Source organism: Opisthorchis viverrini (assembly GCF_000715545.1).
Source record: "Opisthorchis viverrini unplaced genomic scaffold opera_v5_202, whole genome shotgun sequence".
Lineage (NCBI taxonomy): Eukaryota > Metazoa > Platyhelminthes > Trematoda > Opisthorchiida > Opisthorchiidae > Opisthorchis > Opisthorchis viverrini.
In genome coordinates, this window is record NW_008751858.1 from 391421 (window position 1) to 419268 (window position 27848).

General features: G+C 45.6%; 1 protein-coding gene across 1 annotated transcript in view; it reads left to right on the plus strand.

The window, feature by feature from the left end:
- Window positions 1-11054: 11054 nt before the first annotated feature.
- Window positions 11055-27848, plus strand: part of T265_08105 (hypothetical protein) — a gene marked incomplete at both ends in the record, with an annotated part of 67325 nt that continues 50531 nt past the window's right edge. Inside the window, one exon of the mRNA XM_009173812.1 lies at window positions 11055-11479. Within this exon, the coding sequence (XP_009172076.1) occupies window positions 11410-11479 (70 nt within the window). The remainder of the gene's footprint in view (window positions 11480-27848) is intronic.

The following is a 27848-nucleotide window of genomic DNA, read 5'->3' on the forward strand; positions in this document are numbered from 1 at the left end:
CTCCGCACGCTGATCTAAGCCATGGGAGTCGCAAACCATCTTCATGCAACCCGATGCACTTGTTAAGAAAACGGAGGCAAGGACAATTGTCTTACACCTGTATTTCATAGCGACGCAAGTGAATGATGCGACCATAATGGGTATAAACCAGCAGCTAAAGAAAGATAACAGTGGTCCTTTTTTGTGGATTCCTCAAATTATTGGCCAGCCAATTACTACCGGCGATGGGCGAAGCACTCTGGCTACTGAAGGGGTGGCAGCGCGCCATGGCATAACGCAACAGGGCGACTTTTCTCCGGGGCATACCCCACTACTACATGAAAATAACATCATTCAAACATTCCACCGGGTCTTCAAGCTGGAAAGCCATAAGTAAGGCTATACAGCAACATGGAACACCGGCTGGAGGATACTTTATCTGGCCATGGTGAGCCGGGCCAGTAAAATAGAGGCAAGCAGCAGCCGGAGCATGCAAGTCTTTGAGAAGTCAAATAGAGCGACAGCTTCATTTATGGTAACATGAATTGAATGGGGCATTCGCAGCGTAGCTGAACGACAACAAATTATTGATATAAATCGCCATGTCAAGCAAAAACGCAGAGTGCGTGTGCGGAAGCAAAAAAGAATTTCTCACACTGTATGTCTAAGGACAAGTGTTTTTACGCGCGTGCACTGCGCATGATCAGGGGATGTAGCGTGGCTCCCAAAAATTGTGGATCTATGGCTTTATTTCTGACTATCTTTGGAGCGTGACAGAGCAATGTGTTAGATGTTAAACAAAGCTTAGAGGGTAATCCAGGGAAGAAACCCGGCTTCAAAGAGCGGGACATGGTTGGTCTGCACACGGAAGAAAAGGCTGAAGGTATTGAAAGATGACGGAGTCCGCAAAAGTGGGTGTAACGGGCGAACGGTATCTTCGAGTGACGCGTATTACCAGAACCTCGGGAAGGCGAAACAAAGCCAAAGGTGGGTTTCTATACGGTACCGTTAGTGCATTGCAAATTCACAAATTATGCAAACATGGACAGTAGGCACTCGTCCAAGACAAATGGTCCACTTGGACTAAAAAAGCACAGACCAAAGGAGCGAACAGGTAAGTGGGTGTACGGGCGAACGGTATCTTCGAGTGACGCGTATTACCAGAACCTCGGGAAGGCGAAACAAAGCCAAAGGTGGGTTTCTATACGGTACCGTTGGTGCATTGCAAATTCACAAATTATGCAAACATGGACAGTAGGCACTCGTCCAAGACAAATGGTCCACTTGGACTAAAAAAGCACAGACCAAAGGAGCGAACAGGTTCCCACATGAGGCGGGCACACGTGCACAAATTTGACCACAAATGGAAGGATGACCTCAAGGTTAGATGAGTGGCTTGAAGCAATTCAAGGGGATGGCATGATATAATGACGGGACCTTATACTTGCCCACTACATGTATCGTCACTGAACTCAAATATGCATAAGACCCGATTCACGGAGCAGATTCGGGATGGTTGGGTATTAAGTAAAGCGGCAGCAGTTTCACAAGCAGGCAAACTATCCACGGATTTCGAAGAAATATGACAATGCGGGTCATCTTGCAGCGTCTCAGGAAGCTTGTTCCAGATGCTAGCTCAGTAAACTGGAAAGAAGTAGTGATGTAAGGTTGTACAAGCTGGAGGCCATAGTAAGAGGACGCTGGAGTTACGGATGGTATACAGGAGACATGAATTTTCGTTTGTTCTAGCCTCTGCTATAAGAATATATTTGTGCTGTAGACGGTATAGGGAATTAGATTCAACTTAAATCATCTGAGTCATAGTGGTCCAAAATCTAGAATTTTTCGGTGGGAGCGGTAGGATGGAGAGTTGGGCTGTGGGAAGTTCCTTTTAGTGAATGAGCTTTGGACGCTCCCAAGTGCTAATATACCACTTTAAGTATTAACGAAAGAAAGCGCGGGGCAAAATTCCAAGATCTGACGTACGTATAGCTTGAAAATTACCAATATTTCGTCTAGAAGGTGAAAGAAGCGCAACATTAGAGAGCTGAGCTTACGTGCTCGGGCAACATGGAATTGGACTTGGTGAGAAAAGCCTAATTATAAGAACACTTGAGACTAAAATCTTTGATATCTTTGGAGTGGGTGACAGGATTCCCGTTATTTATGAACGCATCAACTAGGAGGAAGCAGCAGCAGGAGGTTATTCGGGATGGTGCAGAAGAGAATCTTAGGCCGCAGTCAGTTGACCAGCTAGTCGGCGAACCCAAGTCTTGCTGAGTCTGACAAAAGGCGAATGCTTGCGTAGAAGGGAGAATGAGCACACGATTTTCGTATCATCTGCAAAGAAGGCTGAAACGTGTGGCACGGCGCCAGAGACATCACTGGTATACACTGAGATGAGGATGGGGCCCAACATGCTCCCTTGCATGACTTCACAAACGATCGATAGTAGAGTTCATTGCTGATCTCCACTTTGTGTCACTTGCGTCCCGAAAGACAGGTAGGAGGTGAACCACTGCAATGAAATCCCCGTGGTGCTGACAGTGCTAAGCCTATTTAGCAACGATGTATGAGGGACCTGGTCGAAAGCTTTTTGGATATCCAAGTAAATCGTTTCAGTGTAGCCCCCAGCATCGTAGACTATCAATGGTTTCGAAGAATTGAGGTTTGCAAACGTTGTCGGGTGGGTGAGACAGGAATCCGCACTTTTGTTTATCTGTGGCATCTGTAGTCAGGAGGATCCTGGATAATAGGCCTTTGATCAGGCGTTCAAAAATTCTCGACAAAGGGGATGTATGATGGACATCCCTGTAGTTGGAAGTAGTTTTCCGTGATCCGGATTTGAAATGCGGGCTAACCATGGATTTTTTCCACCAGGAATGGACAATTCTATAGTTTATCGAGTAGGTAAAAGGTTCAAGACAAGGATCTTGCTATTGTGACCAATGCGAACCAAAAATCGGGGTGAGAGACCATCGATCCCAGACACAACCGACTCCTTAAATTTTGAAAGAAGGGAATAAATATCAGCTAGGTAGAAGGTCACGCTCCTGAGAGATGGGCGTCTGGAATTTTGACATATACTGCAGACGGAATGTGCTTGAAGTTGCGAGGATGGGTCATGTAGCAGCTAGTAAATTAAGCGCTTAGATGGTCGTTTATACTTCCAGGAACAGTGGTAAGATAACCTTCTGTGGAACGCAAAGAAGCAATTGGGTGATTGGGAACAGCGCCCAAGGAGCAGTCAGCTAAGTAATTTGGAGTTAGAAGGGGTTCTGCAGACTTTGTTATATTCTCGGCGTTCGATAGCAATCCGTTAGAACGCTCGGTCAGTTGAGAGCGCATTCGTGGGAACTGCGGAGAAAAATCTTGTAATTCCCGACATTCTTTACTAGCCGGACGTAATTTTTATCCAAATGTTTAAGTAATTTGTTATTGCGAGTGATACCAGGGTGGAAACGTTTTATGGGAGAAACAAGGTGGAGAGAATTCGATATATTTTCGTAGATGTCATAATCACGCTCTGTGTTTGTCGAAAGGAAGAAGTCGTCCCAGTCCTAGGAATCTAGCACAGTATTCAGAACACCTGGAGAGAGGGGATGAAACAAGGAAGGATTCGGAGGAGCAGTTGGGCCTGTAGTGACCCAGGCACCCATATACTTGACTGTTGAACTCACAGTCCCTCCCTGGATCGCGAGGTTTGTCTTTTTTCTCATACGCACAAACACGTCGCATTAGGCTGACTCATCGAACATCGATTGTCTGCACCGCCTAGTCAGCGTAGCGACCACTCACGTGCCGACGCGCCCACGTGTACGCACTGGGACCTACATAAAGGGAAACCGAACCCAGTGAGGACACACACAGACTCGCGCGAGCGCAGGGAGCAAGGAGTCAGCCCAAGCACTCCAAGTCCACGGACAATCATGGAACACGTGTAGCAGCCAAACTGCGGAGAAAACACGTTCCTGCCATCCGGACTTTCACCAAGGGACTCCCACATCCGATAAGTTCCCTGTTGACTTGCTCCACATTTAATATTGTGCCTTATTTTATACATGCTGCAAATCGTTTCTGTAAACCACTGTCACCCACATTAAAGACAGTTAAAAGTGCATGTAGTTCCTGGGTTGTATTATGGCCATCCTCAGCTACGCACCAATAGGCCCTAACTGACTGCGTTGCAAGGAACGACGTGGTGATCACTTCATAGGAAGCGTGAACCAACCGCGGCTGTTGCCAGATGGCCACCTTTCGAGAATTTTAGGTCTAGGGTATGTATGCCACGAGTAGGGCTACGTAAAATTCGAGACCAACCCTCAACACTAAGGTGAGCAAGCAGCAAAGCATAACGAGTAGGGTCAATGGTGAGAGACCAGGAAATTCCTGGTAGGTTGAGGAATCCAGCACAAATTTAGGTTAACGAAAAAGGTCATGTACAATAAAGATAATTGGGGACAAGTCAGCAACAGATGAGGGGAAGGGGGTGAAGTTAGATGGATACAACCTACTAGTATGGGTTACTTGGTGTGTTCTGTAACATCACGAAAATTATCAGAAAGAAATGTCCGAAGAAAACCAACCAAAAATTCCGGGTGCTCTCAAAAAGCCGAAGTTTTTACGCCGTCGCTTGCAAATAGATGAGGTCGTGACAACTGAAGTGAAAGTACCAGTATATGGTGATCGGTTTGGCTCAATATACCGAGTTGGCAAATATGGTAAATTAAGCATAACGTACAATCAATAAAAGAGCAATCGGTAGTACCAGCAGAATGTCTAGCGTGGAAACGGGGCTTTAGATACGAGCACTCAAGCAGCGTACATCGACCGCATGCAAGAATAACGGTAGGGAAAATAATCAGTAAGTTCGAGAAGTAAGGAAATGCTTTTGGCTGACGGCGCGATGCAGCAGATCGTGTCACGTGCCAAATCGGATTGGGCCGTTTGGTCGGTTTAAAACAAATATCAACAAAGGCTGTCTGGAAGATGCTGTATGAGGGTGACGCAAAAAATTTGGCATTAAGAGACGTCGAGTTGGGTCAGTGGGTGGCACGCTCCCTACCATTCGATAGGCTTTTGGTTTACTTCCGGGTTGGACCATTTTCCCGTCAGGGTAGGTGGAGCTGACAAGAGCTTGCAGATGAAGACGGAAGGCAACAAAATATTGACAGTTACTAGAGAACAAGCATAAGTTAAGTAGGAGCGAAAACCGGGAAACGAGCAGCTAGGAAATGAAACGTCGCTTTAATAAACGGGCGTAAATCACGCTACTCCAGAACAGAAAGGAATAGCAACCGCTGATCAACGTTGATTAGCATGAGGCAAGAACGGCAATTAATAAGCATCATCCTGCAAATCATAATTTCAACTAACCCAGACCTTCTGTTTCTCAGCAAGGTGGGAGGTGTTGGTGCGTACGAATGGTGCGTACTAGTAATGTTTATTCCAAGCAGTGGGTGACAACTTCAGGCATGATCACAATGTTATTGTCAGAATGAGGGCATGATTAGTGGGGTTTGAGGGTTAATGGGAATTTCGTGGGAAAGGGGCGGTGACATAAACTGTGGGCACTACCCGAAGTGGGCTTGGTTACGCCTGTGAAAACACGGGTAAGGAACCAAAACTACAAGGGTTCTTCCTTTCTTATGGGAGACATCAGATAGGATAAGGTACGATCGTTAAGATTTGAAAGTGCCGGGCATAGCAAGAGGTTCCCCGCCCGGTACGTGATACAAATCTTCAAACTGTAGAAAATGCGGAACCGAAACAACGGATCTTGGGAGGCAGCAAAACTGTCACGGTCTGACCAACCAATTTGAACTAAAGCATAAAACCTTCGCTGCATAGCCTTGTGCTGTTGGGCATATCGTCAGGGTCACGAGATATCGTAAGTGGAGATGATGGAGTGGGGCCATATGCTGTATGGCAAAATGGTAGGAGAAAAATCAGAATCACAGTGCGCAGTGAAAATGTAGAGACTCACTAGTGTTGCTGCTGAAGCGACGTCGGGTGTAAAAGTTCCTTTGGAGATTTGGCGTGTATACGAGCGCACCATGGTGCGACGTAACAGGGTGGCCCTTATTGCAGAACGTACCCACCCGCCACACCAGGTTTTCACCTCTGGTATATGCTTTCTGGCCCGCGAGGTGAAACACCATCACGGCGATCATAAATACGGTCTGTGCGTTAGAAAATTACTCCACCTACTAGCTTTTTTCGGTTAGGGGGAAGGCAAGGCCAGTAAAAACATCTCAGCCAATTCGAACAATCAAGCAGCAAAACAGACGCTGGTAAGGTCAAGTAGTGGAGGAGATAAGCAAAATGACAGCTACCAACGAGACGATGGGAATGGAATGATATTCAGAGCGGGTGTGTAATGGCTGAACGGCAACTGGGCGTTGGTATGGGCTACCATGTCAAGCAAACGCGCATCACCATGTTGTCTGAATGTGAGTGTTTATTGAGCTACAGAACAGTATACGAGCCATGGTGCGACGTAACAGGGTGGCCCTTATTGCAGAACGTACCCACCCGCCACACCAGGTTTTCACCTCTGGTATATGCTTTCTGGCCCGCGAGGTGAAACACCATCACGGCGATCATAAATACGGTCTGTGCGTTAGAAAATTACTCCACCTACTAGCTTTTTTCGGTTAGGGGGAAGGCAAGGCCAGTAAAAACATCTCAGCCAATTCGAACAATCAAGCAGCAAAACAGACGCTGGTAAGGTCAAGTAGTGGAGGAGATAAGCAAAATGACAGCTACCAACGAGACGATGGGAATGGAATGATATTCAGAGCGGGTGTGTAATGGCTGAACGGCAACTGGGCGTTGGTATGGGCTACCATGTCAAGCAAACGCGCATCACCATGTTGTCTGAATGTGAGTGTTTATTGAGCTACAGAACAAGTCATCGGATGGATTCGGCACACATTTATACATGTTGGCGTATATAACGTTCTAGTAATGAAGAAAAAACTTACTGATTGGGTTTTTGTCAGTGTGAGTTGAGCTGACGAAGCCGATAGAATAGTCCGGAGTAAATACTTGACTAGAACGGGGTTTAAGTTGACTGGGAAAAATATAAAAACAACCAGGTCAGCAACACAACATTTTTAGATCAAGTGGGCTTTTAGATTTTACGGAGGCTTTGGGCAATCAAGAGGGTAGTAGGCTATGGTAACAGGGTCTTTTACCTGCCCACTGACTGTATTGTCGCTAAACTCGAATGCGCACTGGGCCCGATTCATACAGGGGGTCGGTGGTAGTTGGGTAGTAAGTAAATCGGCAGCAGTTTCAAAGGTAAGGAATTTGTCCACAAACTAACAAAAAGTATGATCATTCGTGATTTTTTGTAGCCGCTCACGAAGGTTGTTCCAGATGCGAGCGTAGTAAAATATACCGAAGTGTTTGTACAGGTTTGTACAAGCTGGATGTCAATAAGATGTTGCAGGAGTTACGGAATCAGCAGTGAGGACGTGAGTTTATGTTTGGTCCAGCCTCTGCTGCAAAGGGGTTTTTGTGCCGCAGACGGCGCAAGGGAGCCAGAATCACCTTAGACCATCTGAGCCATAGTGTTTCGAGACCTACGATTAAGCAGCGGAAGCAGTAAGAAAGAGGGCTGGGCCGCTTGTTAGCGATCCACGTTAATCGGTCGAGCCCACTCTACTGGGCTACGAACCCATAACCGGCAGATTGCGTAAGTACTTCAATGGACCTCTGTTCATATTTCGAAGCCGATAACAAATACATACCTGATTGCATTCTAGAGTGTAACGGCTTCACCATGTTGTGAGACCTTCTTGGCGTTGTTGATGATACACTGGGCCTGTTCAACATTACATCTCAGGGAATCGGACCAAACGAGTAACGGGAGGGGAACTCATAACTGTGGCGTCTTACCAGCTTTTGTATGATCTCTACATGGCCGTAAAATGCTCACAGCTTGGTACATATTGCCAGTCGCCAGACCCTTACGCCAACATTCTGCGTACAAAATCGGTTTCCTTTTTTCCGCGCACAAATTTGCGGAAGAATTCTTCCGCTGTTCAATTTATTATTTGCAGACTTCACACGTGTCGTTTCTTGAGTTTTTTCACTCTTGCATAACCTCTGCATGTGTTGGTGCTATTATCTTTCACTCGAAGTAATGTCGGAGGGTGAATAATACTAACAAACAGTTATGTATAGCGGCTACCAGAGACACTAATACAATAGAATAATACACAAAGTGGAAAGAGACTTATCGAGTTCTTCGTTTGACAATTCGCAGCAGATGCACCCGAGGTTTGTAGGACGCAGTTGAATTGAATGCGGGTCTTGATCGAGCGTGTTGAAATCTGTTCTGTTTTTTGTCGTTTAATCCAAAGCGATATCGAGCCCAGACTTTTCCTGCACAGTGAGTCGAGCGTAGGTTCGAATTGACTCCGGTCAAGGCGCTGTGTGAAGTGACGAGCGTCGACATCCTGCCGTCGTCGTTCCGGATATAGATAAGTTTACGTTGTGAGTGACGATGCGATTGCATTGTTTGTCTTGGGATAATACTCCAATAATCTCGGTTAGTCGTGAGGCGAATGTTCATGACATAGTCAAGACAGGAGAGAAACAGGGGCGGTTGAAGGCAAACATTCATGAGGTATTAACCGAACCGTGAAAGCGGGTGAAGATGAACGTTGAAGGGATGGTAACCAACACATGATAAACACTGTGCGTTTGCACTCAGTCTCAATCATGACCCAAATAATACAGACTGCTCTCTGAATCCATCGATAGGCTACAACACATGCGAGGGAAGTGAGTGTCCATCGAAAGTAAGACGTGGCATTTAGTGTCACACCTGCAAAGCCGGATGGCATTTTAAATGCACAGGTTTATAGGGCGAACATGTGAACCAAAAAGCTAATTCTCCTGATCCTTTGGTCTCCACGAACTGCCTCTACCTTCAGGGTGCAATGCGTTCCGTGAGTAGAAAGAGAGCCATCAAAAACGAACCACGGCCGCGCCGCTAAATTGGAAATACCAGTGTAAATGTTTGCCTTAATCGGGATACTCTAAGCAAGAATGGCGCTTCCTCTCAAAGGTCTGAAGGACACAAGCACAAAGAACGCTGCGACCAGGACGAAAGCTGGTAATGAACGTTTTTTTCCTGAACGAGTGCTTAGCGCTATCCATTCCGGGAAGATTGGCTGTGACGCAGCAATCCAGACCGCCGCGCCGTCTCTGTTGGACAGTAGTATGAGAGAGAGCAGGCTGATCATATGGGGTCGTTCTCCAGGAAAATCAAGTCAATGAAGCAGTCACAGTCACTCCTCGGTAATATCCTCATAAAACTTGAACACGGTTCGCTTCACGCAGAGTGGTTAAGCTGGAAAGGCGGCAAGCGACCTTTCGGGCAGGTGGTCACTCTTCCCTCCCGAAATGCCGCACAGAAAACCTTGGATCGGACAGTCAGCATTCAAGGAACCTACTGAACAATCTGGTATATTTCTGAGGAACTCCCTTTAGATGCACGAAAGCTGGGCCACAACAGTTCCATGGGAAAAGTGCGAAACAGGTTTCCGCTCGGCATCAATTCAACCGACCCCAAAATTATAGCCGAACCGATGCTAGTTATGACACTTTGCGCTCTTGAAAGCACGCGGACGCAACCGTCTGTGACTCCGGACTGCAGCTACTACTCAACAACCGCAGATCCCACGACTGCCGAAGGCAGCTATCCCCGGCAGAAAGCAAGCCTCGCGTGGACAAAGAATCCAAAATATGTAGAGCCAACACAGCTTGTTTCCAGACGATAAAGCTACAGCAGTGAACTCCACACCCAAGTCACAAATTCTAAGTTGGACTGGGCCAGACGTGTTGAGACAAGCGGTGAAGCCTCCCGGCAAATCAACAACAAGCGTCGACCTTAAAATTGACGAATTGTGCGAGAACTCTATAGTTACTGAGAATGTTGTACCCGCCAGTCTCCGGATCCACCCCGTCAAAAATTGTCTCTCCGATTGCGCACGCAGTCACTACCCTTGAGTTGGATAGCCAAGGCCACAAACTCGACAACAGAAAACCGGGAAATCCTTCCTACACCAAGTTGTCCACGCTGATCGCCGGCGGCTCGAGAGTCCTGACAAACAGAAAAGAGAATTGGCTGCAGTAAAACAAACCACATAAGATTCACCGAATCAAAAAATTGCTGGCTGGCTCAAGGTGTAATTCAACGCGGAAACCAGCCTCTTTTGGGCTCCACCAAAGGGGATACTTCTTGGTGCTGCCACGCAACGCTCAGGGCCTCATAGTGACACCTTATCGATGAAGCAGCGTCAGAATGTCGCCTCAAATCACTGAACGACGGCAAATACAGTCGTACAAAAGACGGGTGTTGAAAGAGTAACATGTAGCAGCGGTCGAATTTTCGCCCACAATGAGAGGGAAACAGGGTCACGGGAAAGCAAAAGGCTCGCGCAAACTGGGCTCCCAAGAGGTTAAAAAACCTAGCAAGTGAAATGCAGCTCTCGGAACCACCTAAGCAGGATGCAGACAAATATGCCGCACAGGTTCCTTCGGAGCCCGGGTTCCAACACGACGAACAACTATTAAATTTGCTGACCTCTCCGGTTGCAACCTCTTGAATCCTAGCAGTCAATTTGTCTTGAGCAGCCATCCATTATCTCAATCATAGAGACTTGACTCATACCACATACCTCATGCGGAGACCCCGATGGGCCGCTATTCTGTTTTTCGAGCTGACTTAACAAAAGGGAAGGCTTGTTGGGTTGCTTTATACTTACATCCGGCCCCGCACATCCACTTAGAACCCAGTTCAAAGCACTGTTATACACTCATCAACCGAGCCCTCGCGCTGGCGAACTTGCAGCCACACGCTGAGAACATGAGAAGCGGTGCTACACACGTCTTTCACCCGTGCCTTTCGGGTGAACAGCAGCCGGTGAACGACAAGAACGAAAACGGTCCGGGAAAACTGAGCGAGAGCCTCCATACCGTATATCAATCCGTGAATGCTTGAAGGATTTCTGCTTGTTTTATCACCTCGGTGGGCATTATGGTTTGAGGCGGTAGTTTTCATTTTGAATGGACTCTCGACGTGTTCCAGATGTTCGCCCCGGATTTTCAATAGTTTCTTTTTTGTGGGGACTATCTTTCGATTGATTGCTGACTTTGATATGACCACTGTCATATTCGCGTTTTTGTACTGGAATGGACGCGTATCCGGTTGTTCCGCAATCAATCATCATTCCAATTAGGGAGGGCCTTGGACAACATAGGTATCCCTAGCTTTCTGAAACTGCTTAGCTCTAAACCCTACGAAAATGTTTCCGGTGAACTCCTCCGACAAACTTAAATGATTTGGATAGGTTTAGTTGACGCAGGCTGCTTCTTGGGATTCCTACGCGGCTGGCCCATTGTGAACGACGTATGACTAGCTATACTGTGATAACCATTAAACCTTCCGCCGGTTCTCTGGGATTTACTTTTGAAGATACAAGTGAGTCCTTTTAAGCCATAGTCAATAAATCACGAGACACCGTGCCCAGTCTGTTGCTTGGTCTTTCATCTCGATTGTCCTGTTCATCATTTTTATGTATCAAGCAAGACTATTGAATTTGGGACTGAATGGTGTAGAACACTGTTAACTACTATTTTTCCTCTGTTTCAAAGATAAGCGATCAGGGACATCCATGGGTGTAATGTCGGAGTTTGGGACCAGAAAAATTCGGAAGGTCATCTGTAGACTGGAAAAAGAGTATGAGGTTTGCAATGAAACAGAAAAATGAAACTGTGAGCCATTCTACATATTCAGGTTGTTGAGGTTCTATCTCTGAGTATTTCTAATAGGAGATTAGACGTATTTTATAAGTCGTTTTCTGGGGTTTGATATAGCTTATCTACTTTCGTAACTGAGTTAAGGTGTCCGACTGAGATGGGCGTGCTCGTTTAAATCATACACTGAATAACTGGCATGTAAATTAACCTCACTATATCACCTACTGTTTATGCACATTTGTTGATTCCTAATATCGCAGCCTGCATTCAAGGCAAGCCTACTAGAGTGACGGTTTCACTTATCGATAGATTAGAGAAGAAAATAATGTTTCTTCCCTGGGATCATACCAGGGATCACGTACGAGCTCGAGATTGCTCAGTGGTTAAGACGGCAAATTACTCACCGGATGGTTCGCACCCAACCGCGGCATCTGGACTGCTCCTGGGTAGGCGTGATCATTCAGGCAGTATCTCAGCCCTCGTGCTTTCTTCGGGTGGCATGGCAGGTATGAACCGAAGGGCTGTTATAGCTGAACGGTCATTTTATCTATTTATGGATGTATTTTTGCACTCAGCGAGTCAGTCCACAGACTTGTGTTCAACAAGCACTGGCATCTCTGAACACAGCCTTTATATCCACACTGCAGTCGAACTAATTATTCGATTGGGTATGGTTGAAGAGCAGTGAAATTAAGACAACTTCGGTAATCGTTGTCTCAGGACCATAGCTCGTGTGGGTCAGGGTCGGCGTATTCGTGATGAGGCAATTAGAAAGCGGTTTTCGGTTGTGCCACGGGTACTTCCATTGAAGAGCGGGTTCGGCACCAGAAGCTGTGTCGGTTGAGACCTGTGTTCATCGTCCTCGACAGTATGACATCAGTGTTCAACACCAGAGCTTCGCTGCCGTACAACCATGATTTATTAAGAGCCTTATTGTAAAGAAAGTAATAAAGGTGGACGAAAAAGGAACTTAGTGCTAGCTCACTACCATCATTCCGAGATGGCCCAAGTGGTTAGAGCGCGAATTTACTGACCGGAAGGTCCGTGGTTCGATCCCGACCTATGCCTCTCGATTCCCCTGTCTAGAATTGGGCAACCTGGCAGTATCCCAGCCCTCGTGCAACCTTCGGGTGGCAATGCAGTTAGGCACCGAAAGGGTGCTACAGCTGAACGATTTTTTTGCACTCTGAGGTGCCTAAACCACCGAACACTCATTCAGGCAATCTGGATAGAAACTGACATCGGCTGGCAGCCACATCTTGCACATCAGGCGCAGTGAGAAGCACGTTTTCCCACCTTGAAAGTCGAGTAGCACTGGCTGCTACCAACCGTTCCGTGATTTCTTTCTTACCCCTCTGCCAGGTCAAGGGTTGGCCACCTCTGCTTCCGCCACTCTTAATTGGGCATGGAAAACAGCACTCTCTTCGGCAAACCATGGTTCGGCACACGCGACACATGTCCCAACCAACGCAGCTTCTGGTGCTGGACACGTGTTGCGGATGGCTAACCATCATTTTCCGAAGAGAGTGCTGTTTTTTATGCTCAATTAAGAGTGGCGGAAGCAGAGAGGTGGCCATCCCTTGGCCTGGCCGAGGGGTATGAAGGACAATACGTTTGGGTGCTGTCGGAGCTGCTCGCCCTCCGGGATGGGGAACTCGTGATCCCCACTGTGCCTGGTTAGGGACGTTGCAAGATACGGTTGCTGATCAATGCCAGTGGCAATTAAGTTTCGTACGTATATCGGTCGTGATCCCCTGCCTGGTTAGGGACGTTGCAAGATACGGTTGCTGATCAATGCCAGTGGCAATTAAGTTTCGTACGTATATCGGTACAACCAACCAAACTAGAAATCCAGAATTCAGCGAAGAGTGGCAACCAGCACGTATATATTCGAATTGGCGAATATGTACAGCATATGGAATATTAAAACAAGAGAATAATGAATAGAGCAATGAATAGAGCATCAGTCATGTTCATCACATCCGCCACACCTTGAATGAGCGTGCGGGTGTTTATAGTCCAGTGGTGGTCTTGACCGCAATCTTTCGGATCTTCTCGGAATGGAAACTTCAGAATCTTCACAGGTAGTACGTTCTTCAGATACAGCATTTTGTTCGGATACCACAAGATCATCTACAAAGGACTCATTAGTATTTGAAACAGCAGGAGTGCCGTTAACAGACTGACCTCTGGTATTGAACTCAACCTGGTCAATGTGTCTCCGATGACAAGAGAGATCATCCAAATCGAGAATTGTGACCATTCGTTTGCCATTTGATGAAAGCACTATTCCTGTTGCGGGTCGTAAATCATTACCCTTGAAAAATGTAACATCAGCCGTTTTGGCACAGTCAAGACTTGTACGCAACGAACGAGATTTAAATAGAAGCGCGGGACTCTTCCCAGTAACGGAATGGACGGCGTTCCTGTATTGCATTAGAAAATTATCAATCCCACGGTCCAATTCCACAAAAGTAGTGGGAGAGAGTGAAATAATAGCAGATTTAAGTATTCGGACAAAATTTTCAGCAAGTCCATTCGACTGGGGATGTCGCGGAGCAGTAAACAGATGTCGACAACCAAGACCCTTCAACCATTCCTCGAGGAATTTTGCAGTGAAGTGTGTGCCGTTGTCAGTGACCAAAACAGTTGGTACACCTTCGTGGCTGAATACTTTCCTCAAGGCTTGCTGAGTGAATTCGGCACTTGGAGAAGTAGTTAGAAAAACTTCAGGCCAACGGGAATATGCGTCAATAAGAATTAAAGCATAGTATTTACCAAGAAAAGGACCACAGTAGTCAGCATGAACTCGTTGAAATGCTTCACAAGTAACTGGCCACGGATGCCACTGTGAAGACTTGTTATGAATCTTATGTGCACACTTAACACAATTCTTAGCAGTATGCTTGATATCAGCATCCAGTTCCGGCCACCAGCATGACAAGCGTGCAAGGGATTTCATTTTATCGACACCCAGATGACCAGAGTGTAAATCTGCAAGAACAGCCGCTCGCTGAGTCGGTGGAATGACAACTCTATCCTCAAAACACAGCAAACCATCCGGAGTAACGGACAAGCTTTCGCGGCGACAGTAAAAAGCAGGAAATCGGCGTCGTTCTTGCTGCGTCCAGCCACGTCGCAGTGCAGAGAAAATGGGAGCGAAATATCTTTTAGTGTCAGCAACAAGCACATCCCGCTTGACTGGTAATGGTTGAATCAGTAGACAATCTGAGTTGTTTGAATCAGAGTCACATGATAGAATTCTTGACAAGAAATCGACATGAGGAATCATTTTCGCACTACGATGAACTACTGTGTAGGTGTAAGAACTCAATGCAATAATCCACCGTTGCACCATAGCGGCAGATGACTTCGCCAGAGACTTCGTTGGATGATACAAGAACTTCAAAGCCTCGTGATCAGTAGCAATGGTAAAGTTCAATCCAAAAAGATACTTATGAAGCCGTTTGACAGCCCAATATACAGCAAGTGCTTCTCGTTGAGTCTGAGAATATCCACGTTCGGCTTTTGAAAGTCGACGGGAAATGCAGATCACTGGTCTACCACACTGTTCGAGGATTGCTCCTATTCCAGTGGGAGAAGCATCAGTAATGATCGTCGAATGATGTTTGGCGGAAAATGGCTTCAAAACAGCTGAAGTCTGAAGATAACCAAGCAGTGCACGCAACGCCTTCTCATGGTTGGAAGACCAAGAAAATTGATTGGAAGATATGACATCAAACAGACAACTTGCGTGTTTGGCGAAATTAGGAATGAAACGAGAGTAATACTGAAGTGCTCCTAGAACTGAACGCAGTTCTTGTAGATTGGTCGGTGATGGCGCATTTACTAAAGGGGATAGACGTCTTGTATCAGGTTTAAAACCGCTGCCATCCACAATGTAGCCAAGGCATGAAAATGATGGGACACCAAAAGTGCATTTTTCAGGATGAATAGCTACATTGAACTCAGAAAATCTCTTCAGTAAAGACAACAGACGCATATCATGGGTAGCTTTGTCAGCAGCGTGCACAATGACGTCATCTTGGTACGTCTCAACACCCTCCAAATCTTTTGCAATAGTATTCATAACTTGCTGAAATACAGCTGGTGAAACGTTCAGACCAAAGGGAAGAAAATTGTATCGGAATAACCCAAAGGGTGTGTTGATCACGGTAAGGTTACTGGAGGCTTCGTCCAGTGGTATTTGAAGATAAGCATCTTTTAAATCGATTTTTGAAAACACACTTGAACCTGATAAACGATACAATACATCTTCTGGCTCTTCCGTGGTGCATGTACGTTGTAGTAGCCGCGTATTTAGCGTAAGCCGGTAGTCACCACAAATTCTCGGAGTAATACCATCAGCCTTCAGTGGGGTAACGATCGGAGTTGCCCAATTCGATGACTCAACAGGAGTCAGTATTCCTTTCGCACACATTGAATTTAATGCTTGACGAACAGGCTCGCGTAAACCAAATGGAATAATCCGTCTCTTAAGAAATATAGGCTCTCCTGTAACTTCGAGCCTCATCTTGGGAATTTGCATGCCACCTGTGGCCTTAGAACATTTAAGAATCAGTTGCTTGAGTTCATTCTCATTCGCAGAAGTCAGTAAGGTGATACTGGTTTGCAGTAAGCGTAGAACTTTGAGTCCGACGATCGATGGTCCCGACGTTGATACCAAAAAATTACAATCGATACAGGTACCTTGTAGTAACCTCACAGGGATCGTGCAACTACCAACGAGAGGTACAGAATGTCCAGTGATACCGCGAATGTTAATATCTGTAGGCACTATCACGGCACTGGGGTAGAATGCAGTTAGATCTGATTGTGGAATGATGGACTCAACACTACCAGTATCAACAATAAAGCCATGCTTTTGACCAGAAGCGGATATCAACGTTTTAAAAACATGTGACGAATTTTGGGACAAAACAGATAGAGAAAGAGTAGAAATATCTTCAGATAATGTCTTCACGTCAGTGTTTGGGTCAGAAGTTAAGTGACACACTTTCTTGGACTTACAGACAAGTTGAATGTGTCCTGTTTTACCGCAGCTAAAACACTTGGCTCGTCTGTGGGGGCATGAATATCTGGAATGGTTTCGTCCACAAGACTCGCATTTCCCGAATTTTTGAGCCATCGGATTAGGGTTACGATCTGTGAAGTGACGTGTTGATGGATTTGAGGCACGAGAATCTGTTCGAGGTTTGAATTTGTTGTTCGTCCGCATCCTTGAATTATTTCTTTTAGAATAATTTAACAAGACTGCTTCCTCAGTCTTCGTCACATGCTTCACATCTTCATACTGCTCACATATTTTCCGAATAGTTTGAAATTTCTGATCCGGACAGAGTAACAGCTTCTGCTGTAATTCGGGCAGTTGAATGCCAGCAATGAGTCTATCACGCAGCTGGTCTTCCAGTTGGGCACCATAGTCACATTTGGCTGCCTGTGTCTGCAGCTGTAACACGAAATCACGAACCGACTGAGAATGAGAGCGGGCTAACATATTGAACTTAGCTCTTTCGGCTGCTACGAAGTTAATCGGTTTGAAGTGTTGAAGAACTTTGTTTTTCAATGCAGTGTAAGAAATATCAATTGGAGATTCAGGATATACTAAATTCTTGATCAAAGTATACGCCTCCTTGCCAACGAAATGTAGGAAATATGCAGTGAGTTTCTTATCATCCATATCGGATTTTGTGAGGCACCATATGTCGAATCGTTCCAAATAATCCTCTACGTCACGCGCAGTTGAATTAACATCTAATGGTTCCATTTCGGCAGGCATGATGAATTGTTCCAATCGCGACGCCAAAATGTGGTAATTAAGTTTCGTACGTATATCGGTACAACCCGACAAACTAGAAATCCAGAATTCAGCGAAGAGTGGCAACCAGCACGTATATATTCGAATTGGCGAATATGTACAGCATATGGAATATTAAAACAAGAGAATAATGAATAGAGCAATGAATAGAGCATCAGTCATGTTCATCACAGTTTGTTTTGTCAGTTTCTATCCAGATCGCCTGAATGAGTGGAGGTGTAGGCACCTCGGTATGATTGTAGTAAGCTAACAATAGGTCCCTCCCCCCGTCCACCTTTTATTCTTTTCTTCACAATAAGACTTTCAGATAAATTATGGTTGTATGGCAGCGAAGCATCAGTGTTGAACACCGATGTCATGCTGTTCATGATTTTGATGATAACGGCCCCGGCCGGAGACTGGAAGATAGCCACGGGCCAGTCAGTTTAGCTTAAGTACTTGATTACTGTATCCTTGTTTGTGACAGACAGCATGAATCAATGAGGAGGGAATCCAGCGTACAAGCAAATGCCGTTTGTCTTCCTGTTTCTTTCAGTGTGTGAACATCAAAGCCAGCTAATAAGACCGATTTTCGGGGTTTGAAAACAGACTCCCAGGTGTTTGGGGTCGTTACTGAAGCAGCAGCTGAGTATGATGAATGGTGAATAAGGCGGTCAGTCCTAGTGCTGGTTGCCCGGTGAGAGTAGTCAAATCTGAGTGTGGTAGGCTAGAAAAGGAAATACGTGAAAGTGTAAGGAGAAAGACTTAAGCAGTAGAATGTTTCCCCTTAACATCTCTGCAGCAAGAAAGGCACCTCGGTTGGCATCACGCGACGGCCGATGTAGCGTGGGAGGTTTGTTACTTATAAGTGTCATAGTTGTCATATTCTCGTAAGCGGGACTTCATGGAATCGGACTTTGTGTTGTATCAGATGGCATGGTTCTTTACAGCCCTCTTATCAGTTACTGGGTACAGGTGACTCCAAATGCTTCTTCCACTGGTTTGGCTATAAGTTCCATACCTTCCTCTGTTGGTCAACAAGTTTTCGGATGTCGTGCATGGAACTAATGACAACGAACTTTCTAAAAATCTGTCCATTGTTGGACAAGTTAGTGCTAAATGAAAATGTATTTGAACAAGTGGCTTTGCCAAAGACTCATTCGAACCACCACCTGTTCCCCTTCTAAGTATCTTTCATGCAATGCTTTTAGTAGTTCACCTTCAAAGGTGGCAGCAGACACTGATGCCGTAGAACCATGGATTGAAAAAGGGAGTGGGTGGCTAAGGGACTTGTGCTAGCCTAGCGCAGGCCTTCAGAGTATCTACTTGTCAAAACACTCAGTCAGATAATATGGAAATGAACTGGCAGCGCGAATGCCGCTGGCGTCGATTAGCCATTAATTCTTGCATTGTCTCCAACCAAGCGCCTGGAGGGGGGTCACGGGGATCCCGTCTTGAAAGGTGGACCGCACCGACGACACTCAAACTTTTCGCAATCTGTTTTACACCCTCCCGCCAGGTATCACGTTTCCACATTGTGGTTCGCGTCATTCTCAAGGAGGCATGGAAAACACTCGTCTCAGTAGACGATGTTTCGGTGTATGCACCACATGGTCGAACCACCGCATTTGATCGTGCAGTTAGGTAAGAAATGTTGCATTATTCAAGAATCTGGAAAAAATTGAAGCGTTTGATTAGTGAAACAATAATGGATGGTTAGGGTGCGAACTTACTGACCGAAATAACCATGGTTCGAACCCAACCCTTGAATCTTGCTTCTATCTGGGCTTGGGAAACCTGGCAGATATGCACCGAAAGAATGTTGCAGCCAAATGGTTTTGTGCTCCGGGTTAGCACTAGACCAATCTTCGCCCATGTTTCTTATTCACTAGAACGCTTTATCGAATTGGATTGTTGTGGTTGTACTTAGTTTCCCCCCCCCATACTGCTGTCGTGTGGCGATCATCATTGCTTTTGATAGAAGTAGCTATGATCATTCTCTTCGGGCTTGAACCTCATGACAATGTCTGTTTACGTACGTGCACAATCAAACTCACCATCATGCCGCTTGGACAGTTACATAGCACCGTCGGTCCGGTCGACTCACTTGTCGCACACAGCAAAGCAGGTAAGGGAACAGAACGGTGTCTGATAATTTCCCTATTTTTCTTCTATAGTGTTTTCTAAGGTCACCATTCCATTAATAAAGGCTCATAAAAATCCAGACGGACCGTTAGCCCCATTTATCTCGAATCACTTAGCCAAAAGGCTGATGTGTCGCGCGGTGGCCACATTCTTAGATTCTTCAAGCTTGGTATTCTAACTCAGGCATCCGATTCGTCTGACAGCATTCAGCATTTCCACTCTGAATCAAATGCATTCGCACATGACTGGTTTTCTGTTGATTATGTTGCCTGTGTAAAATTAGGATTCAAGATCCCAGTTTACTTCATGAGTTAACCGCCGTTTCCGAGTGTGTATCTCTGATGTTGTGGAGGCCGTTGCGTCTGCCTACTTTGGAGTCTGCGCTGTTCAAATTTACCGAGCGCTAATGGGCGCTAAACAATAATCGCGTTTCTGCGGTCCATTTCACAACGTCTGTGAAACATTCGTGACTTCTGAAACGACCCAGATCCTCTGGTCACGTGATGCCCTTTGGCAGGGCCAACTCTAAACTAAAATCGATCACATCGACATACCGTACTTCCTTGGCTTCCAACTATGCACGAAGGCGGCCAAGTTGTCCAGGAACCGAGGGGCTGGTAGATCCCGAAATTTGATGAATTTACCAGAATATCTTGTGGACTCTTCCAACTGCTCCACCGTCTGATGTGTATTCGTAGTGTAACGTCACATCTTTACGCAGTGTTACGGGTGGAATATAGATCCTGATTGCGCGTGAGAACAAGAATGAATAGCGCTTATCCGAGAATAGACGTACATAAACTGAAAGTGAAGGCGAAAGCATGGTTAATACGAAGCGATAGTGTTAACACAAAGTTGTGTATGTCATGGTGAACACAAAGGATATTCATGACATTCACCCCGGCCGTTGGATTGTTGTAGAGAGGGGTAACTCGGACATAGGAACTGAATGAAGATTGATTTTTAAAAATTTACTAAGAAGTAATGAGAAATGTGATTAGGTTCCTAAAAATGTAGAGTCGTTTACGCTCCCGGAGCCTGGCTGAGTCAGAGGTACGAGGGTTATATGTATTTGGAAATGCACGTGCATCGCCCAGGCACGGGGCTGGAGCTGAAGTATGATCGACATTATCTTTAACTTTCATCATCATCATCATCATCATCAAGGACAGCAACATCAGTGTTGCCACTGATGCTTCACTGCCGTCATCTTTAACGTTACTGAACGGAGGCGCCCCTACTTGATGACGCATGCGTTAGCTGGTTGACATGTATGTGGTCAACACAATGAGCGAGATGGCGGACGGATACAGTACCTTCTTTTCCGCTTGGAAAACGAATCTGGGTGTAATGTGGATTACAATTTATAGTTTCAACTTCTTCAACGATTGGTTCATACTTTGAGCCACGGTCAAACCTTTTCAGCGAAACGGGTTTTGGAGTAGTTAGCCAAGCTGATATAGATAAACTACTGGATGTCCAACGTTCAAACCGAAACATTCGTTCGTATGGAGTGGCATTCGTGGAGGCGTAGAAAAGGGACTGTGTAGAGTGTACGTGATGGCGTCGATTAGCCATTAATTCTTGCATTGTCTCCAACCAAGCGCCTGGAGGGGGGTCACGGGGATCCCGTCTTGAAAGGTGGACCGCACCGACGACACTCAAACTTTTCGCAATCTGTTTTACACCCTCCCGCCAGGTATCACGTTTCCACATTGTGGTTCGCGTCATTCTCAAGGAGGCATGGAAAACACTCGTCTCAGTAGACGATGTTTCGGTGTATGCACCACATGGTCGAACCACCGCATTTGATCGTGCAGTTAGGTAAGAAATGTTGCATTATTCAAGAATCTGGAAAAAATTGAAGCGTTTGATTAGTGAAACAATAATGGATGGTTAGGGTGCGAACTTACTGACCGAAATAACCATGGTTCGAACCCAACCCTTGAATCTTGCTTCTATCTGGGCTTGGGAAACCTGGCAGATATGCACCGAAAGAATGTTGCAGCCAAATGGTTTTGTGCTCCGGGTTAGCACTAGACCAATCTTCGCCCATGTTTCTTATTCACTAGAACGCTTTATCGAATTGGATTGTTGTGGTTGTACTTAGTTTCCCCCCCCCATACTGCTGTCGTGTGGCGATCATCATTGCTTTTGATAGAAGTAGCTATGATCATTCTCTTCGGGCTTGAACCTCATGACAATGTCTGTTTACGTACGTGCACAATCAAACTCACCATCATGCCGCTTGGACAGTTACATAGCACCGTCGGTCCGGTCGACTCACTTGTCGCACACAGCAAAGCAGGTAAGGGAACAGAACGGTGTCTGATAATTTCCCTATTTTTCTTCTATAGTGTTTTCTAAGGTCACCATTCCATTAATAAAGGCTCATAAAAATCCAGACGGACCGTTAGCCCCATTTATCTCGAATCACTTAGCCAAAAGGCTGATGTGTCGCGCGGTGGCCACATTCTTAGATTCTTCAAGCTTGGTATTCTAACTCAGGCATCCGATTCGTCTGACAGCATTCAGCATTTCCACTCTGAATCAAATGCATTCGCACATGACTGGTTTTCTGTTGATTATGTTGCCTGTGTAAAATTAGGATTCAAGATCCCAGTTTACTTCATGAGTTAACCGCCGTTTCCGAGTGTGTATCTCTGATGTTGTGGAGGCCGTTGCGTCTGCCTACTTTGGAGTCTGCGCTGTTCAAATTTACCGAGCGCTAATGGGCGCTAAACAATAATCGCGTTTCTGCGGTCCATTTCACAACGTCTGTGAAACATTCGTGACTTCTGAAACGACCCAGATCCTCTGGTCACGTGATGCCCTTTGGCAGGGCCAACTCTAAACTAAAATCGATCACATCGACATACCGTACTTCCTTGGCTTCCAACTATGCACGAAGGCGGCCAAGTTGTCCAGGAACCGAGGGGCTGGTAGATCCCGAAATTTGATGAATTTACCAGAATATCTTGTGGACTCTTCCAACTGCTCCACCGTCTGATGTGTATTCGTAGTGTAACGTCACATCTTTACGCAGTGTTACGGGTGGAATATAGATCCTGATTGCGCGTGAGAACAAGAATGAATAGCGCTTATCCGAGAATAGACGTACATAAACTGAAAGTGAAGGCGAAAGCATGGTTAATACGAAGCGATAGTGTTAACACAAAGTTGTGTATGTCATGGTGAACACAAAGGATATTCATGACATTCACCCCGGCCGTTGGATTGTTGTAGAGAGGGGTAACTCGGACATAGGAACTGAATGAAGATTGATTTTTAAAAATTTACTAAGAAGTAATGAGAAATGTGATTAGGTTCCTAAAAATGTAGAGTCGTTTACGCTCCCGGAGCCTGGCTGAGTCAGAGGTACGAGGGTTATATGTATTTGGAAATGCACGTGCATCGCCCAGGCACGGGGCTGGAGCTGAAGTATGATCGACATTATCTTTAACTTTCATCATCATCATCATCATCATCAAGGACAGCAACATCAGTGTTGCCACTGATGCTTCACTGCCGTCATCTTTAACGTTACTGAACGGAGGCGCCCCTACTTGATGACGCATGCGTTAGCTGGTTGACATGTATGTGGTCAACACAATGAGCGAGATGGCGGACGGATACAGTACCTTCTTTTCCGCTTGGAAAACGAATCTGGGTGTAATGTGGATTACAATTTATAGTTTCAACTTCTTCAACGATTGGTTCATACTTTGAGCCACGGTCAAACCTTTTCAGCGAAACGGGTTTTGGAGTAGTTAGCCAAGCTGATATAGATAAACTACTGGATGTCCAACGTTCAAACCGAAACATTCGTTCGTATGGAGTGGCATTCGTGGAGGCGTAGAAAAGGGACTGTGTAGAGTGTACGTGATAGAGTCGACGCCGAGTGACAGATTTAGGGACTTTTGGTTTTGAGTCTGAGCTGGATTTCGCTTTAGAGTGTTCCGTTGGGGTATTCGACTTGCCCGTTCTCCTGAGGTTATAAGCAGTTGTTCGGCTGGTGCAAACTCCTCTGTCATGTAGGAATGTAGACGGTTCGTCAGATACGAATGAGGAGTCACGATTTGAATGTACATATGCAGACATAACAAACAAGGGAAATAATTCACCTAAACATTAACTGTAGATGAACATGTATCTGCACAGGGAAAGGCGAATGTAAAACGAGAAAACTCGTCAGCGGTAGTGAGGAGACCCCGGTTTCGAGTAACAGAAGGCACAAGTCCTTTAAAATTGGCCCTAATTCGTTCGAATAGTTGAGTCGTTTCGATGAACGTACCGGGGGGTGGGTGGGGAGGTTGTTCCTAAAATTGTTTGTCGCTGGCACAAACCGTACATTTTGAGGTGATGTCTTTGACAACTTGGAGAGAAACGGCAAGTTTTTGGATATAACAAAATGATGCATGTGAGCAATTCCAGGATGGCACAAGGAATCATGAATTTCGTTTAATTTATCAATGCCGATTACCTTGGTACATAAGTTATGCGGTAAGGTGTCAGCCACCAGATTGTCTTTTCCAGGTCTGTAGATGACGTCGTAGCTAAAAGCGAAGTGTTCCACTTTCCATCGTTGGATTTCATTGTTTTTTACCTTATTTTCTGCGACACACCATACGTAAAGGAAACCGACCGCTAAAATTGCTTCCCGAAGAGATACAGTTTAGCTGATTGGTTCTCCTTCCGCCTTAAATCTCGACCAACCTCGGAACCTAGTCACTTGGCCTGACGAAGCTCTTGTGTCAAAAGCGAAACGTTGCCCAGCAATAAATCCACCGATTGTCACCAAACTTTTTCGAAAAAGATACTGTTTCCGTTTATCGATATATTCAACGATGGTGTATGCCTCTTTCTTTATTACAGAGTGATTTTTTCGCTTTATATCAGTGTTTTCGAAAAGTAGGCCACCGGACGGCCATTCTGAGTCAGAGATTCAGCACTCGCTATGTCTGAGGCGTCCGTCTTGACAACCAAGGGTGCATTATAGTCGGTTGTCATGAGGAATCACCGTTGTTCAGTGCTTTGTAATAAGTAATAGTGTTTTGTGAACAACCGGAAACCGATGCTAAATGAGTGCTGAATGCAACTATTGGGCAATGCACAGCGACTGTTTTTAGGAGTCTTCGCTATCCCTAGTGAAGATGAAGCTTTTGTATTGCCTTCTTGGCTAACTATTGTAAACAAATAGGCGAAATACAGTGGAGGGATAAAGAGACCGGGTCGATTGAGAGAATTCGGTAAAAGCAGCCTGATTTTGGGTTTTGAAATTAGATTCTGGATTAAAAGTTGACGCCTGTCACCTAGGTAATGATGGGTAAATACATATTTAACGCAAAACAAAATGTAAAGAAGTCTTTGTGCAAACTTCACAGTCGTGAGAATGGCTTGTGAAATCAGCTGCAAAACTGATTATGTTACATTCGTGCGCCTTCTGTCGTGCTTTTAATGCTCGGGGATATTACCTCTCTGAAAGAATTAGAAAATACATTTGTGGCTTTCACCGGGGTGTTCAGAAGCCACCGGCGATCACTAAACATATGACTGACTAGGGAATGATTCGCCTGGAGGCGGTGTTCTGCGAGGTGGCCCAAGTGGTTAGAGCGCGAATCTACTGACCGGAATGTCCGTGGTTCGAACCCGACCTCTGCCTCTCGACTTCCCATGCCTAGACTTGGGCGACCTAGCAGTTTCCTAGCCCTCGTACCTTCTTCTTGTGGCATGGCAGCTAGGCACCGAAAGGGTGCTACATCTGAACGATTATTATTACTATTACTATTATTATTATTGTTATTATCATCATCATACCTTCGTCCAATAGTTGGCTAAATTCAAAGCGAATGAACTTTTCATCTTCAAGGCTTTCACGTCGTGATTTCGGGGCGATAGGCAGTTAGGTAATCGGTTAACAAAAAGAGAAGACGATTCAACTGTAGCAGAAGTTGGACCGCAGGGAGTGAATGGACCTCGGTTCCTATCGAAAGGAAGATGAAGAAAGTCATGGCCTAGCAGTACGTCAGCGCAGAGATTGGGTAGCGTCAATAGTTTTTTTGTAAACAGTACCCCTTTAATCGATGGATACGTAACACAGGCTGCCAAATGAACACGTCAGAAAGGTAAATGCCATCACAGAATCGTTAGCGTACATCTTCCGCCATGTGTACGAACTGCCGGCAGTGAAGCACCGGTGTCGCACGCTGATGTCATGCTGTTGATGATGATGATGACGAACTGCCGAAGGGGATATATAACTGCCCGAACTTCCTGTGTATCTGAGGGCCTGGAGTGATATTCCGTTTACCTTTATGCTGGTCACCGTGCGGGACAAGCATTTCGGAGCTGCAGCAGTTAGCAGAGAAGCTTGAAGAATCAGTAGTACGGTTTGCGTGGTATTTCATGGATTTGATTCAACAAAAATTATAAAAATGGCTTATTTCGTCACTGGTTTACAAATTGCTTTTCTTGCGGGGCACTTGGGTCGTGGATCCGTGGAACGACTGCTAAAATAATATCTGAGAACTGGTTGACAAGAGATAAGCTGTGGAATCGGGGAGGGTTGAGTGTAATGGGGTAACCGCAGAGCCGAAAATGATATCGGTTAGTTGCATGAGTATGACTGAGCTTGTTTGTGGGCCAATTCCAATGACCTAGCCAATTCATGCGCTTCATCCAGAGTGAGTTTATTTGGAGCCAGAAATCCTTCTCTGTTGGTAGCAGACTCAAGTCCGTTGATCATAGGATCGCATTTTAATCATCGAAAGCGGATACCGTCTTGGAACCACAATTCCTGGCCAAAGATTTAAACCTTTGAACAAACTGATCAACATCTTGACTGCTGTCTTGTTACGAGTTTGTGGATGGCAAGCCCCAGTTTTATTCTTTGGGCGAAATACAGCTTTTCAAGTGTACTGACAGTGGATCGGTAATCGAGACAGTCTGATGTAAACATGTACAGGTGCATCCACAAAATGAATCAAGTTTTCGGTTTTTTTAGATTAAGCGATTCGACAGTGTCCAGAAACTTCTGGAAGGCTCAGAACCGAAAATTTCAATGCATCGTGGCGTCTAAAGAATTTCGGTCTGTGTCGAAGTATTTGGGTCACAGAAGCGCTCCCAATGTAGTCTAAGACAAGTAGATTGTTACGGGTAAAATATAAATTGAGCGCGAGATCGAGAATAGCGCTTTACTTGTCTAAGAATAGACGTACATAAGCTGAAAGTGAAGGCGAAAGCATGGTTAATGCGAAGTGGTTTTGTGAATACAAAGGGTAGCCGTGACGGTGCTGTGAGTTTCGTCTATGGTACGGAGCTACCAGGTTTACGTACGCACTGGATATCACGTAGAATGAGCCGAGACAGCTCAGCGGTTAAGGCTCGAACTTACTGACCGAAAGGTTCATGGTTCGAAGCCAACCTGTGCTGCTCGAGTGTTTGGCAAACTGGCAGTATCTTAGCGTAGGCACTTCCTTTGGGTGGCGTTGCAGCTAAGCACAGTAAGAGTGTTACTGCTGAACGGATACTGTTATTTTTATTAGCAGGCAGGAAAGTGTTGCTGGTTTAACCTTGGAACATTGTCCCCGCCGGTCCCCAACATAATTCAGCCCGCAGTCCTTTTTAGTGCAGTGTGGGTTTTTAGCCCACAAATCATGCACCGAAGTATACTTATCCCAGCTGATATCGCTTCGTTAGGCGAGATTAAGAAGTATAAAGGAATGAGAGGCACGTGTTGGTGGCGGTAACCTAATCACTTCAGCCCACGAATTATCAGGCGTTTCATGCAAATTATCGTGCGTGCCGACTGTGAGGCCTGTGAGCACGGAATATTAAGAAAGTGGAAGGAGTGCAGAAGGCTGCGAATACAACATTACTTCCGTTGATCCGTGCGACCAATCGTCGAAACCGCCTGTGAGCGAAATCATCACGCATCAAGCACCAGTGTCGTCTTCAATAAAGAACGGCGCTCCGACCGCAGTGCCCAGCATTTTGGATAGAAATTCTGGTGGCTATTGCCTACTTATTTGGATTGTCGAACTCCACCGGAACTCGAGTAACGATACTTTTAGTGTCACTTGTCATTCACTGTTTTATGGTGAACTATGGGGCATTTACTCGAGAGTAG